At 51.1% G+C, this 16,230-nt stretch overlaps 1 protein-coding gene and 1 long non-coding RNA gene across 4 annotated transcripts in view; one reads left to right on the top strand and one right to left on the bottom strand.

Annotated features, from left to right (window-relative positions):
- Positions 1-473: 473 nt before the first annotated feature.
- LOC121032756 (uncharacterized) lies at positions 474-14,273 on the bottom strand. Its single transcript, XR_005791441.1, has 4 exons — positions 11,679-14,273; positions 4,273-4,574; positions 3,848-4,021; positions 474-906 (listed from the first exon to the last, which is right to left on the bottom strand). It is a non-coding gene; the product is annotated as an uncharacterized LOC121032756 (long non-coding RNA).
- A 473-nt stretch (positions 14,274-14,746) lies between these two features.
- CTDP1 (CTD phosphatase subunit 1) overlaps positions 14,747-16,230 on the top strand; it is a 56,886-nt gene continuing 55,402 nt past the window's right edge. For 2 of the 3 annotated variants that reach the window (XM_040478527.1, XM_040478525.1), the window contains exon 1: positions 14,747-15,227. In XM_040478527.1, the coding sequence (XP_040334461.1) occupies positions 14,923-15,227 (305 nt within the window). In that variant the 5' untranslated portion in view covers positions 14,747-14,922. The remainder of the gene's footprint in view (positions 15,228-16,230) is intronic. The other variant, XM_040478526.1, reaches the window with a different exon arrangement.

Below are 16,230 nucleotides of genomic sequence, written 5' to 3'. Positions count from 1 at the left end.
AATGCCCCATCATATCACCCTGTTCATTCTTTTTTTTTTTTTCCAACGTTTATTTATTTTTGGGACAGAGAGAGACAGAGCATGAACGGGCGAGGGGCAGAGAGAGAGGGAGACACAGAATCGGAAGCAGGCTCCAGGCTCTGAGCCATCAGCCCAGAGCCCGACGTGGGGCTCGAACTCCCGGACCGCGAGATCGTGACCTGGCTGAAGTCGGACGCTTAACCGACTGCGCCACCCAGGCGCCCCCCCTGTTCATTCTTTAAGACCAGATACTATGTCTGTTATCTGATTTATTCATTTATTTATGTCCTCAACAAATATTTCTCTTCTTTTTAAGTTTATTTATTTTGAGAGAGAGAGAGAGAGAGGGACAGAGCATGCGTGGGGGAGGAGCAGAGAGAGAGGGAGACACAATCCCAACCAAGTAGGCTCCATGCTGCCAGAACAGAGCCCGAGGTGGGGCCTGAACTCACAACCCTGGGATCATGACCTGAGCAGAAACCAAGAGTCTGACGCTCAACCGACTGAGCCACCCAGGTGCCCCCTCCCCCCAGCACGTCAAGCAGGAAATAAGGTCCCCCTTACGCACTGTGACTCTATCCCACCACAATTTGTCCTCCTGACAAAGGCAACGACTCAGTATGTGAATCCCCTCCCCCGAATCCAACTCTTTGTGACATGGAGAAGTCTACGACGTCTCGGGTTTCCCGCCAAAAAGCTGACGGTCACCATGACAGGAGCTTGAGTGTATGCGTCGTACAAGCAGGTACGCTGTGTCACTGGGTGCAGACAGTCCTGAGACGGTGGAACCCGTCCAGACAATTGTGGTGTCACAGACCAGAATCCAGATGCCTTCACTCCAGGAACCAGTTTAGTTACAGCCGCTCTGGATGTCAGCTTCCCAATCTAGAAAATGGGGTGATAAAACCTCTCAGCTCACAGGATTGTCACTAAAATGAGATCAGGCGCTGAGAGCTGAGGACTCTTCGGGCAGGGAGCGGAGGCGAGGGCGCGCCACAGAAAGAGTTTGCAGAACACTGAGCGACTCACCTACGGCGGTTTATGTCCAAACACCCAATTTCCAGGTTTCATAGTCGTTGGCTAAGCCCGCGGGCTGCTCTCTGCCCCCCAAAGAGCCTCCCCACACCCCCCACGTTCCCACTGTGCGCGGAGTGACAGGGTTAGGAACTCCAAGCCCGTGCCGGGAGCCTCTAATTCTATAAAGGGCCAGCTTCCTGATTGCATTAGCAGCATGAGGAAGTTCCAAATTACTGAGGGGCCGCTCTCCCCTGCACAGCTCTCCAAGAGCACGAAATAAATCGAAGCGCTCTCGCTTCAGAGGCTGGGAGCAAAGGAGTTGGAATCATTCCCTGCTGACCAGCAGGAGGGAGGATGCTTTTCTACACGTTTCTGAAAATGGAATCCCCCTTCTCCCTGGGTTTGAGGGATTTTTACCGAGGCCTCCCACAATCCTTCTCCCAGCACCGTCCCCAAACCTCAGATGCTTGAGCACCCCACGTGACGGTGGCCACGTCCACATGTCAGTTGTGCTATCGGCTATTGAATAAATGTTAATCACCTTTTAAATTATTTTGAGAGCGAGCGAGCACGTGTGCAACCTGGGAAGGGGCAGAGAGGGACAGAGAGAATCCCAAGCAGGCTCCATGATCGGCGCAGAGCCTGACCGAGGGCTCGATCTCATGACCCCGGGATCACAACCTGAGCCGAAATCAAGAGCCAAACGTTCAAACGACTGAGCCACCCGGGAGCCCCAATTATTTTTTTAACTTAGCCTTAGCCTAAGTAAAATAAATACTACCACCGGCTTAATGTGGCTTTTTTTCTATTACATATTCAAACACATAGTAACTACATAGTAAGTAAAAATTAAGAACGTTTGTCCAAATGCTACCTAAAGAGCCTCTTGTACAACCGAAGGATCCAGCGTAGCAACTTTGGGAAACTGTCTTGGGGAAAGTGCCTGCCCTCGGAGAAGCCCGCAGAAGCCCACCAACCTCGGTGCTCCCGGGACAGCCCCACGCGGCGCGCGGGGCCCGGCGGAATCTGCTGGAGGAATGTCTCCATCTGGTGGCGGTCGCCTCTCATCACACTGGGGCGTGAGCCCTGCCCCGGTGAGGGCCTGGGGGCTCCTTTGGGGAGGGGGGAGGGCAAGAAAAAGCGCCCGCGCTGGCGGTGACGGTTGCGTGACTTTGTGACCGTACTGAAACCCACTGAACCCTACGCTCTGAAAGGACGAATTACACGGCACAAGTTATATCTCAGTTTTTACAAAAGAAGTCTCGTGGAAGTATCCAGTAGAGCAGAAAGAGAAAACTACCCTCACCTTCTTCTGGGATGTTAAACCGTCTACAGCATGGCGAGGGTGTCTTTATCTGTGCTTTGTCTTGTGGATATCGGGTCTATATTCCAGGGACCGGAAGTCTTAAACGTAGAAATGGATTTTTTATTTGTGTGTTTGTAAACCACATCCACAGCTCCCATTAGACACAATTTCCCCAGAGTCTTCTAGCCGACATTCTGAAAAGTTGTTTCTTTTTAAGGCTCTCGCTCTCCCTACAACGTGCTTTCAAGCGGCGAAAGCACAGATGGCAAATGTGCAGCACACGCCTTTGTCTGGCTTCGCAGCGGACTTTGTGGGTGTGGTTAAATTATGATTTTCATTCTAAGGGGAGGCTAAGAAACGTTTGCCGCTTGATGGAAACCATGTGTCAGTTAGTGCAAGACGCTACGTCAGGCGCTTTAACATGACATATTCCTCACAATTACACTTGCTAAACAGAATACCATTACAGAATCCCCACTAATGTTCTCATCACACACCAACTCCAGAACCTTCCCCTGTAACTCATAGGGGATTGATCAGTGCAATTATTTTGTAAAGGTCCTTGTCAGCGGATTCAAAATAACCAGCAACAATAATTATTATTATTTAGGATTCAAGTGTTAATTTTCCAGCTGAGATGCAGCCCCGGCCTCACACAGCTACAGGTGTGGGTACGGGGAAAACAGAGCCGCGTGCGCACAGCACATTTTCGGGGAGGGAGGACACCACCAGTCTCTCTTTGTCCAGCAAGGGGGAGGGGGCACGTGATCCCACAAAAACACATTGGAAATACGGCCGAGATCTGGAGAGAATCCGCCACTGTCACAGCTTGTGTCTTCACGGCCCTGCTGGTTTTCCTCGTGTGTAAGCTTCAGAGAGAAAGGGCCCTCGTTGGAGAGACAGAAGCACCGGCCCCCCATCTGCCCCCAGGAGGGCTTAGCCGCCCTGCTCCAGCCCGAGCCGCGTGAGCCCCTCCGGCCCCAGTGCCTCAGCCACAGGGGACCCACACCCACAGGGACCCACGGCCCCAGGGACCCACACCTGCAGTCTAAGCGGGGCAGGTAGGAAAACGCTAGCAGCATTTGGGGACAGCCCTGACAGCCCGGGACAGGTCTCACGTCCCCCCCCCTCCCCTCCACAGGGGTTGGTCCTAAACACACCTCACCCCTGCAGGTCCACTGTGTGTCAGCGAGGCTGTAACGTGTGGGGCCGCCCCCACGACGTCAGCAGTGCTAAGACCCAGAGACCCTGAGCTGCGACCAAGAGAAAAGAGAGGAGGTCTGACTGCAAAGCCGGCGATCGGAGTGAGGGGTCTCTCCCAACCACAGGCACGGAAAGGGTGGTATGGGAACGTCACGGACAGCCTTGTGCCGATGAAGACAAATGGACAAGCGGCTACGAAGACACGAATGAGCCAAACGAAACCCACCGTCTTGTGTCTTTGCTGAGCATCGAAGTTCCTGTGGGGAAACCGGGGCCTCGGAAATGGGCCATGTGAATCACCCCGAGGCCGAAGCCAGACAGAACATCACAGGAAAGCTTCACATAGCATCTCTGATGAACACTGACACAAAACCCTTCACAAAATATCAGCAAACCGAATCCAGAAACATATAAAAAGGATTGTAAGCCATGACCAGTCGGAATTGATCCCGGGAGTGCAGACTGGGTGAGTATCTGAAAATCGATCAATCAGTAGATGCGGAAAAATATGATTGACAAAATCTAACATCTATTCATAGTTTTTTAAGGAGCAACTCTCAATAAACCAGGAAAAGACAGGAATGTCCTCAACCTGGTAAAGGACACATAAAAACAAATAGCCTACAAGCTCCCATCACGATAGTTTTTGATAGTTTTTGAAGACTTGAGTGCCTTCCCCCCTAAAACTGTGAGCAAGGCCAGGGGGTCTGCTCCCACCACCTCACCTCTACTCAGCATTGTGTGGGGGCTTCAGTCAGAGCAATGGCCACATCCCTTCAGAGAAAGGAGGAGAGGGAGGGAATGAGAGAAAGCAGGAGAAATTAAACCATAAATATTGAAAAGAAGAAACAAAACTATTTACAGATGACCTGAGTCTATGTAGAGAAAATTCTAAGACTTCCACAAAAAAACAAAACAAACAAAAAACAACAACCAGAACTAATAAATGAGATTATCTTCACAAGACCGCAGGATACGAGATCATTCTGCAAAACAATCAATCCGATTTTCACACAGTATCAACAACCTGAAAATTAAATTAAGAAAACAATTCCATTTATAACAGCATCAAAAGTAATAAAATACTTAGCATTAAACGTAACAAAAGAAGCGCAGGATTTGTTCACTCAAGACTACAAAACGTCGCTGAGAGAAATCGCGGAAGATTTAAACAAATCAAGAGACATTCCGTGTTCACAGACGGAAAGATTCAGCATTATTTATATTTCAGTTCCCTGCAAACTGCTATAGATTTGCTACGATCACTACCAAAATCCTGGCATGTTTTTTGTAGAAATTGACACAGTGATCCTATTAGAAGAGCCAAGACGATTTTGAAAAAGAACAAAGTTAGAGAATTTACACTATCGGATTTCAAACTCGCTGTAAAGCTGCGGCCGTCAAGGCCAGCTGGTGTTCGCGTAAGGACAGACACGCAGGTCAGTGGGTTAGAACTTGAAATCGGGGGTGTTCATGGTCCTCGTGATAAAACGTAACACAAAACAACATCGTAAAGAGTCACTGGAGAGAGATTTCTTTCTACGAAGGACTCTGTCAACCCTGTAGTGTACCCTCATATCTACCTTGTGCTGGATTCAAAACAGAGAATGAATTGACAGGCAATGACTCCACCCCATTCTCTGTTTTGAATTACCCTAAGATGCTCATCTTGGGACCTGTTTTTCAGAAACTCTTTCCAGTGGCTGTAATGGAAACTTGGCAGTCGTGAGAGGAGAAGCAAATTAGAAGGTAATTTGTACAGAAATTACATGTGGAATTCGTACAGGAAGATTATTTCCTCTAACATGACATTTAACATTTTTTATTATGAAAGTTTTCAGAACGTGTGCAAAACGATGTTCTTTACTACTCTCGCTCCGGGCACACCTACCACGCCTCCTGCCAGAGTCTGTGGAAGTCGACCCCAGGAACCGTATTCTTTCATCTGTAAATATTTCAGCACACATCTCGAAATGATAAAGTCTTTTTAAACCAATCATCAAATAAATTAGCACTGATACCCCATAGGAATTGTTTTAATAAACAGAAAAGCCCTCTCATAAGCTGCGCGGACTAACCACATTCAGTCTATAAAGCCTAGAGTCTTCTTTTAAAAGCCTTTTTTTTGGGGCGCCTGGGTGGCGCAGTCGGTTGAGCGTCCGACTTCAGCCAGGTCACGATCTCGCGGTCCGTGAGTTCGACCCCCGCGTCGGGCTCTGGGCTGACGGCTCAGAGCCTGGAGCCTGTTTCCGATTCTGTGTCTCCCTCTCTCTCTGCCCCTTGCCCGTTCATGCTCTGTCTCTCTCTGTCCCAAAAATAAATAAACGTTGAAAAAAAAATTAAAAAAAAATAAAAATAAAAAAATAAAAGCCTTTTTTACACCCATCTCCTGATGTAAAGTCAAACAAGTTTAATGCTTACTTTCCCCCAAATATGTACTTTTCCCACACGAGCCACGAGCTGCCTGCAAACTCTCCAGCGGGGAGAAAGGCTTACTGTCTCGTTCTAAACCCGATAAAGTGGGCCTTTAAATGAGAACCTGTGACTCACAGCATCAGATTCACTCTAAAATATGTTTTCTCAACACCTGACTCGAAATAGTAATTAAAAAAGCTAAACCTAAGCCAGAGGGGAAGACTCAAACAGTACAAGACTTCAACGTCACGTCTGCCTGCTGTAATCAATACACCCAGTGAGAATCTGAGAGAATCTTCTAACTCTGCGGGCTGTCGCGAGACTCATAATCCCACAGATACTCCGGCGGAGCCAGCCCCAGACTTGACCGCATCTCCGTCCCCGGGAAGCACGACAGTGAAGAAAAGAAGCGGGAAGGGTCACGGCCTATTTCTGACGCCGTGATTACCTCGTTGCTCCGAAGTGCTAGGAAGTGCTCCCGGAAAGGTTCATATAAAAGGCCCCCTGGAAGATGCCACGGGGTGTGTGAGCGTGGGTCGGGACCGCGAGGGTGCGGTCCAAGAAGGGGGCGCCAATCCCGTGAGCAGGTTATGATTGGCTCACGCGCAGCAGAGTTTGTGTAAGCGTCGCATCACAGGTCGTGACACATCACACAGATAGTTTAGATATATGTTAGATATCGGTTGTTTTAACAGAACCAGTTCCCTTCCACTGGAATGTTTCTCTTTCCTAACTAATGGTTTCTTACTTGAAAAGACTGAGACACGAAACATAAGAAAACATGGTGAGCAAATAAACTGGTGAACATATGTCAAATCAAAACAAACACGGTCTATAAAATCATAACAGTGCCTAATGCGGGGACATAAGGACACAGAACCAAAACACTGGACAATTGTAGCATGTAAATCTAGAGAGGAACCGTATTTTAAGGCCGTGTATTGTTTGCAAAGAAACTGGTTGGAATCTTAGCTCCACACTTACTAAGTTAGGAACACAAAGTAAAATTTCAATGGTGATAAACAAAAGAATAAAAGTGGAGTAAGAAAAAATAAATAAAGATAGGAAAGCAGATTTCAATATATCACCAAAGGGGAAAAGAGATGATAGAGGAGAAAATACACCCATAGGAACATGAGGTTAAATATAAGCATGCTGGACTGAGCAGCTAAAAGATAGAGACTATGAGACTAAGTCATAAAAGTCTAAGCCAGACTGCGTTTATAAGATAAATATGTAAACTTAAGGTATACAAACGCTACCAGTAACAGAATATGCCAGGCAAGCATTTTTTAAAAGAAAGTTACGACCGTCGTAGTACTTCAAACAAAATATGTTTTAAGACATAAGCCTTGGGGCGCCTGGGGGGCTCAGTCAGTTAAGCGTCCGACTTCGGCTCAGGTCACGATCTCACGGTTTGAGAGTTCGAGCCCCGCGTGGGGCTCTGTGCTGACAGCTCAGAGCCTGGAGCCTGCTTCGGATTCTGTGTCTCCCTCTCTCTCTGCCCCTCTCCAGCTCGCACTCTGCTCTCTCTCTCAAAAACAAATAAACATTAAAAAAAGTGTTTTTAATAAAAAAAATGATACGCATCATTCAGGGTACAGAGGGCTCCACACAATGAAAAAGGTTCATTTCGTCAAGGATATAAAAATTCTAAATGTGAACTCCTCTAGTAACAGCCTCCCCCCACTCTCTCTACGCGCACGCACACACACACACACACACACATGAACACAAACACACACACCACACACACGTGCAGGTAACAAAACTCCAGGGAGAAACTGGCAAATTCACAACCATCCAAGAGATTTCAACTTATCTTTCTCAACCACGGCTTAGTCGATCAGAAAAATATGTAAGCCTAGGAGATTTGACGGACACATTCAACAAGCCCGATTTATTGGGTAGATATGGAACCCTGCATCAAATAAGGAAAGGATACACACTCTTTGAAAGCACATATTAACCCTATATTGGAATTATGCCAATAGCCTTAAATTTCAAAAAAGTAGTATCATTCAGAGTATTGTATTTAACCCTAATGAGGTTAATTTAAGTCAACAATAAAAACATGGAGAAAAGTCCCCAAGTCAGGCTCTGCACTGACAGCATGGAGCCTGCTTGGGATTCTCTCTCTCTCTCTCTCTCTCTCTCTCTCTCTCTCTCCCTCTCTCTTTCTCTCTCTCTCTCTCTCTCCCTCTCTCGCTCTGCCCCTCTCCCACTTGCACTCAGGCTGTCTCTCAAAATAAATTTTTTTTAATGTGCGAGTCGTATATGGGGAAAATTATAAAAATCTCACTGAAAGACATTAAAGACAGGCTAGATAAAAGGAGTGATTAACTGTGTTTGTGGACGGGACGACTCAAGTCACAAAGATGTCACTTCACCCCAAATTGACTTATAGATTCCATGCAGTTCTGATCAAAACGCTACCAGGTTTTGGGGCGCCTGGGTGGCGCAGTCGGTTAAGCATCCGACTTCAGCCAGGTCACGATCTCGCGGTCCGTGAGTTCGAGCCCCGCGTCGGGCTCTGGGCTGATGGCTCAGAGCCTGGAGCCTGTTTCCGATTCTGTGTCTCCCTCTCTCTCTGCCCCTCCCCCATTCATGCTCTGTCTCTCTCTGTCCCAAAAATAAATAAACATAGAAAAAAAATTTTTTTTAAATAAAAAAAAACGCTACCAGGTTTTGCCAATAAACCCGACACACTAATTCTAAAATTTACAAAACAATGAAGGCCCAGAATATCCACAAAGCTTGTGAAGAAACTTCCCAGATACCACGACTTACCGCGAAGCGACAGCAATTGGCCCAGTGCAACCATGAACCAGAACAGATCACCTAAAACAGGCTCGTGCATTTATGGGGACCTGCCGAACCTCAGATGCATCACAGAAACAAGACAGAATGTCCAAGGCAGGTTTGCGCACTTAATGGGGGCCTACTGTATGCCAGAGACGCATCACAGATCAGGAGCGTGGGGTAAGTTCTCCCGTACGTGGGGCTGGAACGACTGGTCACCTCATGGGAAAGAAGTCTCATCACCCACCTTACACTACATACAAACATCCACTTCTTATTTAAGGACCTAACTGTGAAAAGCAAAGATTTACAGATTTTTAGAAGTTAAAAAGGAAGCTATCTTTATGATCCCAAGCTGGGCAATACATTTCTAAAATTAAGAAATTCTGTTCATCAAAAGATTTCATAAAGGAAATAAAAAAGACAAGCCAGGGGCGCCTGGGTGGCCCGACTTCGGCTCAGGTCATGATCTCACAGCTCGTGAGCTCGAGCTCCGCGTCCGGCTCTGTGCTGACAGCTCAGAGCCTGGAGCTGCTTCGGATTCTGTCTCTCTCTCTCTCTCTCTCTCTCTCTCTCTTTTTCTGCCCCTCCCCTGCTCACACTGTCTCTCTCTCTCAAAAAGAAACATTTTAAAAAATTTTTTTAAAAGACAAGCCAAACATTGGTCGATGATGTGGGTAACATATAAACAACAAAGGTGTTCGGAAGCCATACGGAACTATACAAATCCATAAGAAAACAAACAACCCAATAGACAAGTGATCGAGAAGCACGGATAGGCATTGCAGACAAAAGGCCAGTAAACAGTAGGAAAAATGACTTAGCCCGAGTGGCTACTGGAAGAATTCAAGCTAACCCGCACGTTACTGCATGGGATCATGTTACAATTTTGGTCGTCACACAGACCATCACCCAGATTGGCAGAGAGTAGGAAGCGTGGCACAGAGCTGCCGAGGGCGTGGTGGGCGTGCACGCTGAGGCAGCCGCTGCAGGGAAGGGGCTGGGGTTGCCCCCTATCTGCATCACCTATCCTGGGATTCAGCAGCTTCACCCTCGGACACTAGCTCAGAGGCACCAGGAAACATGCAGCACTTTTCCTAAGAATCCAAAACAACCCCAGTGTCCAAGAGAATGCTAAATACATCCTGTCACACCCCCACAGTGAGCTGTCATAGAGAAGTCACAGTGAACAAACTACAACCACATAAAGCAATGTGGATGAATTCTGGATGCGTTATGATGAATGAGAAAGCCATTCACAGACAAAGGAAGCAACAACCTACGTATGTGATGCATGTTTGCAAACCACGAGAGCGAGCATAACCACATCCACACGCACACACGCGGTAAAACCCCGCATAAAGGAAGCGTGACAAACAGCACATCGAGGGAATCGGGGTGGGATGGGATTGACGGGAGCACAGGCAGCCGTAACGATATTCATAATGCTGTAGATTTAGGTTGGCCGAGGGGCTCATTTTAGGATTACACGTAGATTTTGGAATCCACTCACTTCACTAATTTGTAATGGGGGGCAAAAGAACGAAGGAAGGGATCCAAGTAAAGGCTATTAGATGTTAGCACTGGGTAAGAAGTATCTCCGATGCCCGCCTGCGCTCCCTGGCCCCCACTCCTGTCTGTGAGACAGAAAGACCGCAGCAGCCGGCCAGCTCCCTCCCTGCGGGCGACATCAGCCCGGATCTCACTGGAACTCGCCACGGCCCCGGACCCCACTGGCCGCTCCCTGCCGGTCGCTCCCTTCTCTGCCTACATTGCTGTGGCCACCTTTCCCGCACGAGAAACGCTGCCCTTAGTGCCATCTTCACTGCCGGGTGTCCCCAGGAATCTGCACCCCCAGCCCCGCTGTCCCACCCGCTGGCACCTCTACCATGTGTCCGCGCAGCTCAGACCTGACAGACGCCAAGGGAGCTCATGGTCTCCCTTCCCGGTTAATGCGTCTTCTTCCAGGGGCCAGTTTGGTCTCCTCCTTCTCACTAATGTGCCCAGCGAGCGACAAGACCTGGTGGTTGTGACTCAGCGAGTCTCCCTGCGACCGCTGCCATCCGTCGAGATGGCCCAGGCGTGGGGTCTCTACCTCCAGGCTCACTCTGCCCTCAGCAGCCGGCAGTGCCAAAGCCCTAAGCACGGATCACAGAAGCTCGCACGTTCGCTCAAAAACACACAGTAAGGACCCCCGGCCCACAAAGGTTCTCAAACCTTGCCGCGCGTCCGAACAACCCGGTGAGCAAAACTCCTGGCCTCGGGTCCCCTCCAAAACCCAAGTCAGAATTTTGACCGGTGACGTCAGCAACTTTTAAACATCCTAGTCCTGTTCCCATTTTTGTCACAAAGCGTTCCATTAAGGGGTCCCCCCAGAGCCCCCACGGTGACGGTCCTCGTGCCTCGTCCCGTTTCCCTGCTTCCTGTTAGAAACCCATTGGTGGTCTTCCAGTGGGGGTGAGGTAGGCAGAAACCAGCCATCGCTCGTGTTGCAAGAATATGGGGGAAATGGGCAATTTTGCGAACACGGTGTCTTAAAAGACACCGGAAAGTTCTAGAAACTAAGAGGGCCGAAAGGGAGGAAATCCCGAAGAGGGAAGAGCCACTCTTCAGCACACTGTCATCGCGGCCCCTTCCGTCTGTGAGGCAGTTGGTGAGTCTGGCCCATGTCTGAGAAGGTGGAGACACAGAAGGGAAGATACTCAAGGGGTCGGGGCGGGGGTGCTGATGCGATCGACCAGAAACAAAGGAGCCCCAAATACAGGGCATCTGCTTGGTGCTAGGGAAGCATGCGCGTCCTGGCCGTGTGGCCAGGCTTGCAAGAACGCGGGAGACCTCCTGCAGTTGTGGTAACTGCGACTAAATGACCCCTCACGAACAAGAAGGGCCTATGAGAGCACGCGGCATGTCTCACCTCGGAGATACTCCGAACCAGAAGCGGACTGAGCCGGACCTCGGCCTCCACCTGCCCCAGATCAGGCTGACTGCGATCAGGCGACCAGCCCCTCACCCCGTGTGCCTACGGGAGAAAGGCTGTTCTAGCTCTGTGCTTTTTGGATACACAGCGTCTGGCACACCAGTGAAAACAATCCTGGGCGCCGTGTGATGTGTTTTTGTAGAAGCCCCACGGAGAGCACCAGGCCCGTCAGACCTACGCAGGAGGCTGGGGGGGCCCACGAAGTGAGTCCCGGGGATCTCCTTGAGATAGCACCTGGAACACTGCAGGTTGACCTCCTGAGGCTTCTAGGACTGGGTACATCTGGGGAGGGCGGGGGCTGGAGAACTCACAATTGCCAGACCCCGAAAAAGCACATTTCTGTGACAGCTGGAGTGGCCCGAGGACGGTGAGGAGGCAGGGTTGCTTCCTTTCATCAGCAATCGGAAAAATATAAAAATGCCACCACTGCAAGGTATGTATGATGGAGTCCACACCGTGTGTGGCTCTTGTCCTGCACAGTAGGGTTGGGTAGAGCCGGCAGCCCCTCATGGCAACAATATGAAAAACGTGTTGGTATTTTCTAAGGACCAAGATCAAAGTCACGTTAGTAGAAAATGTACGCTTTCACCCCAAGGCTAGACTGTATTAATTCTAGAAAAATGATACCTTTTAGTGAGGTGTATCTGCTTCTCGGATAACCAGAGGAAAAACCACAATAGCTCTATCTTGCTGAGGAGTGTGGCTTCCTTCAACACCTGACCACGACTGAGGACTCAGGAGCTTTGAAAGAAGCTTCTAGAGACCACTAGCAGGATCAGAGGTGGGGACCAAGGAGTGAGAAAGTACTGACATAGAACACCCTCTTTGAAAGTTCTGGAGTCCATGAGGCCTTTTATAACACTCAGAAAAAGTGGCAATAGTTCTATATATGTTACAGGTCTACTCATATTTTCTATTTCTTCTTCAAGTTCTGTATTTTGGTTTTTCCAGAACTTTATCCATTTCACTTAAATTATCTAGTTTGTTGGCACACAGTTTTTATATTTTTCCCTTATTATCATTTTAATTTCGCGAAGTCAGTAGTGCTCTTTTCACTTTCCTGATTTCGGTAATTAGAGTTTTCCTCTTTTTTTTTTTTTTTTTTTAACCTGGTCAATGCAGCTAAAGTTTTTGTCGTGTGTTAATCTTTTCAAAAAACCAACCTTTGGTTTTGTAAGTTTTTCCCCACTGCTTTTCTGTTTTCTATTTATTCCTGCCCTAATCAATATTTTTGTTTCTGCTTTTTTAGTTTGCTTTTCTCATTTCTTATGGCCAAAGGCTAGATTCCAGATTTTCTTTTTTTTAATATGGGGTTTTTGTCATAAATTTCCCTCTAAGCGCTGCATTATCAGGCAGCACACAAGCTTTAGTATAGGTTTTTATTTTCATTCACAAGCATCTTATTTCTCATGATTCTCTCCTTGCCCCGTTAGTTACGGAAGACCGCTGCTTAACGTCCACACAACTGTGACTTTCCCGGTTTCCTTCTGTTGCTGATTTCTAACTTAGTTCTCTAGAGTGCAAGATGGCGTCACTCATGCCAAGTTGTGATACAATCAGGAAAGCAGCCGAGAGCAGAGCTCACCCAAACCAGCACGGACTGGCAGAACTAAGGCCTGAGAACCCACAAGGCCATGGAACCTGGAAGAACCAGGTGCCGAGAATCACAAGAACCGGAGGAGGTCTGGAAAGACCTAAGGCTGATTAAATTCCTGTGAAAAGTAGGAGTTCCGCAACCAACCTCCAGATTCTCCAGACGCTGGCGCTCCCCCCACCCCCCGCGCCCAAATAAAACCGACGTCTGAGGGCTTGAGCGCTGCCCCGGGATGCTCTATGGCTCTCGGCCCCATGGCTCTCCGAACGGAGGGGATGCTTGCTCCGCTCGAAGAGTGACCGCCGTGCGTGAACCGCTGACGCATTTCGAACCAGACCCAGGCTTCATCTCAACCGGCTTTGCAGTAGGCGCATAAACTTCTTATCCCTTGTTCTCTTTTGTCACTTTACGTGACTTGAAGGAAGCCAAGTTCAACGTGTAACGCAACGTCACTGAGCTTGGAATCCTGAACCTGCTTTACAATGGCTACCACTGCTTTACGACTGAGCAAAGCTGACTTTGCAAAGACACAACTCCTGTCCGCGCCTTTACAGCGCGCTCCTGACGACGTTCGTTGGGGTTGGAGAACGAGCGTGGTCTGATTGCAGTCCTTTTACGTGTCCTGAGCACTGTGCTACGTCCTAGCACACAGAGTGCCCTGGGGAAGGGATGCCGCTACTCGGAGCGAGTGGTGCCCAGGTACCGGCTGGGTCCCGCGGCCGCGCGCTCTCCCTCTCGCTCTCCCTCCCCTCCGCCGCGGCTGCCTGGCTCCTCTGTCCTCTGCCGCCCCAAGCGCGAGGGGGCCCAGCTGGCGGGGTCCGCCCACGCGCGGACACCGGCCAGGTGGCACCCAACCCGCGCCTTCAACCCCGCATTTCGGCAACGACCTGGGCGGGGCGCCCACCGCCCTCTGACCCCGGGTGGCGAACAGCACGCCGGGCCCGCAGCGCCCGGATATCTGCGTTGCATGCCGGGACTCGCAGTCTCCAAAAGGGTCCTCGGCACGTGACTGGGCTGCGGGGAGCAGCCCGCGCTGCATGCTGGGACTCATAGTTTAACGACCCTGGGCCTCCGCGCACCAAGGGAGTTCTGGGACCCGGGGGGGGGGGGGGGGGGGCGCGGCATGCCGGGACCCAGCGCGCGCCGGGAGGGGTGGAGATTCGCAGTGCATGCCGGGGTTTCTGGGCAGCGGCGCGCGCTGCACGCCGGGACCCGCAGGCCCACGCCGCCGGGGCACATGGGGCGAGGCCACGCTGTTCCCGCCGGGCCGGGCCAACAACACGTTTCTGCCCCGGACGCGGCCGGCATCCGCGGCCGGCGCAGCCGCTTCTCCGGGCTGCGCGTAGGCGTGTGTTTACACACGGGCCCCGCGGCGCACGCACGTAGCGTCACGCGACGTCAGACGCTGTCCCGGAAGTTGGCGCGGGCCGGGCGGCGGGTGGAAGCCGGTGCCGGAGCGCGAATTGCAGCGCCGTCGCCTTCACTGCCTGGGCCGGGGTCGCCGGCCCGCCCGCCCGTCCGCGATGGGGACCGGGCCCTGAGCGCCCCGCCCGGCCTCCCTTTCCACAGCGACCCCGCCCGGCCGCGATGGAGGCGCCTTCAGCGGGCCCCCTTCCCGCCGAGGGCGGCCCGCCGGTGACCGTGGCCGAGGTGCGCTGCCCGGGCCCCGGGCCGCTGCGCCTGCTCGAGTGGAAGGTGGCGGCGGGCGCGGCCGTGCGTATCGGCTCCGTGCTGGCCGTGTGTGAGGCCGCCGCTTCCGCGCCGCCCGCCGGTCCCGCCCCTGCCCGCGCTGGCTCCGGGGGCTGTGTGCGAGCCGAGCGAAGGCTGAGGTCCGAGCGCGCCGGCGTGGTGCGGGAGCTGTGCGCGCAGCCGGGCCAGGTGGTGGCCCCCGGGTGAGTGGGGTCGAAGGAGCGGGATCTGGAGGGGTCCTGGGCCGGGCACTGGGCAGGAAGGGGTCCCCGGTGCCGAAGCTAGAGGGACAGCTCGGGGAGAACTTTAGTGGGTGGGTCACACCGCAGTTGTGCATCTGCGTGTCTTTCTAAAGCTGGACGATAGTCACTACTTGTGGGGATTTAACCGTTCCGAAGCATGACTTAAAACGTTTTAGCTGCTAAAATTGCAGTTTTAGGAAGTAGGCGTATTCTGTTCTGTGATAGGTGCCCCCCCCCCCCCCGCAGGACTCCGCGTCTGTAGGTTAACTGCCCAGAGAGCACGGGACGATCAGGCACGCTCCACGCTGGTCATCGCAGTGTAAACGGCTGGGGGTGGGGTGCACATCTTTAGCTTCTCGTAAACCTTGGGAAACGCGGTTGTAAAGCCGGGTGCAGTTCTGCATCATAGCTCAGGGGGGTGCAGCCGCAGCCCAATTAGTTTAGGGTAACAAAACAGTACATATGCTAGTACGCTTTCCTCGGATAGACTCTAGCTGTTGGTTATCTCCGTTTTAATCACATAAAGGGACCTTTCTCTTTTTAGGGGGCGAACCTGTCCACCCACACCTCGTGCGACTTTACCAGTGTTGTGCTCTGAGATTGGGCTGGTGTGTGGGTATGGTGTGTACATACACATGACTCATGTGGTTGTTTTTATTGTCTGGAACAGAAACCGGGGCAGGTGACCATTCCTGCTTCCTGCTGTAGTGGTTGGCTCACAGCTTCCTTCTGCGAGGGCCACAGGACATCTCAGGCGCTGGTCCCCTTGGGTACAGTCTGGCCCTCTAGTTGTGCTTTGTGCTCTGGTCTCTGCCCCTCTCCTTGTGGCTTGCACTGCCTGTGCATCTGTTGAGAATCTGCTCCCCTTCCATAGGATGGGCTAGGACTGGCCTCCATCCCAACCCCAGGAGCCTCCTCCTGTGTGCACTTCTCCCCACTCGTTGTTTGGAGACGGCACTCTGGT

This window comes from Herpailurus yagouaroundi, unplaced genomic scaffold (genome assembly GCF_014898765.1).
Source record: "Herpailurus yagouaroundi ecotype Mexico unplaced genomic scaffold, PumYag 142, whole genome shotgun sequence".
Classification (NCBI taxonomy): Eukaryota; Metazoa; Chordata; class Mammalia; order Carnivora; family Felidae; genus Herpailurus; species Herpailurus yagouaroundi.
This window is presented reverse-complemented; position numbering and strand designations above follow the sequence as displayed.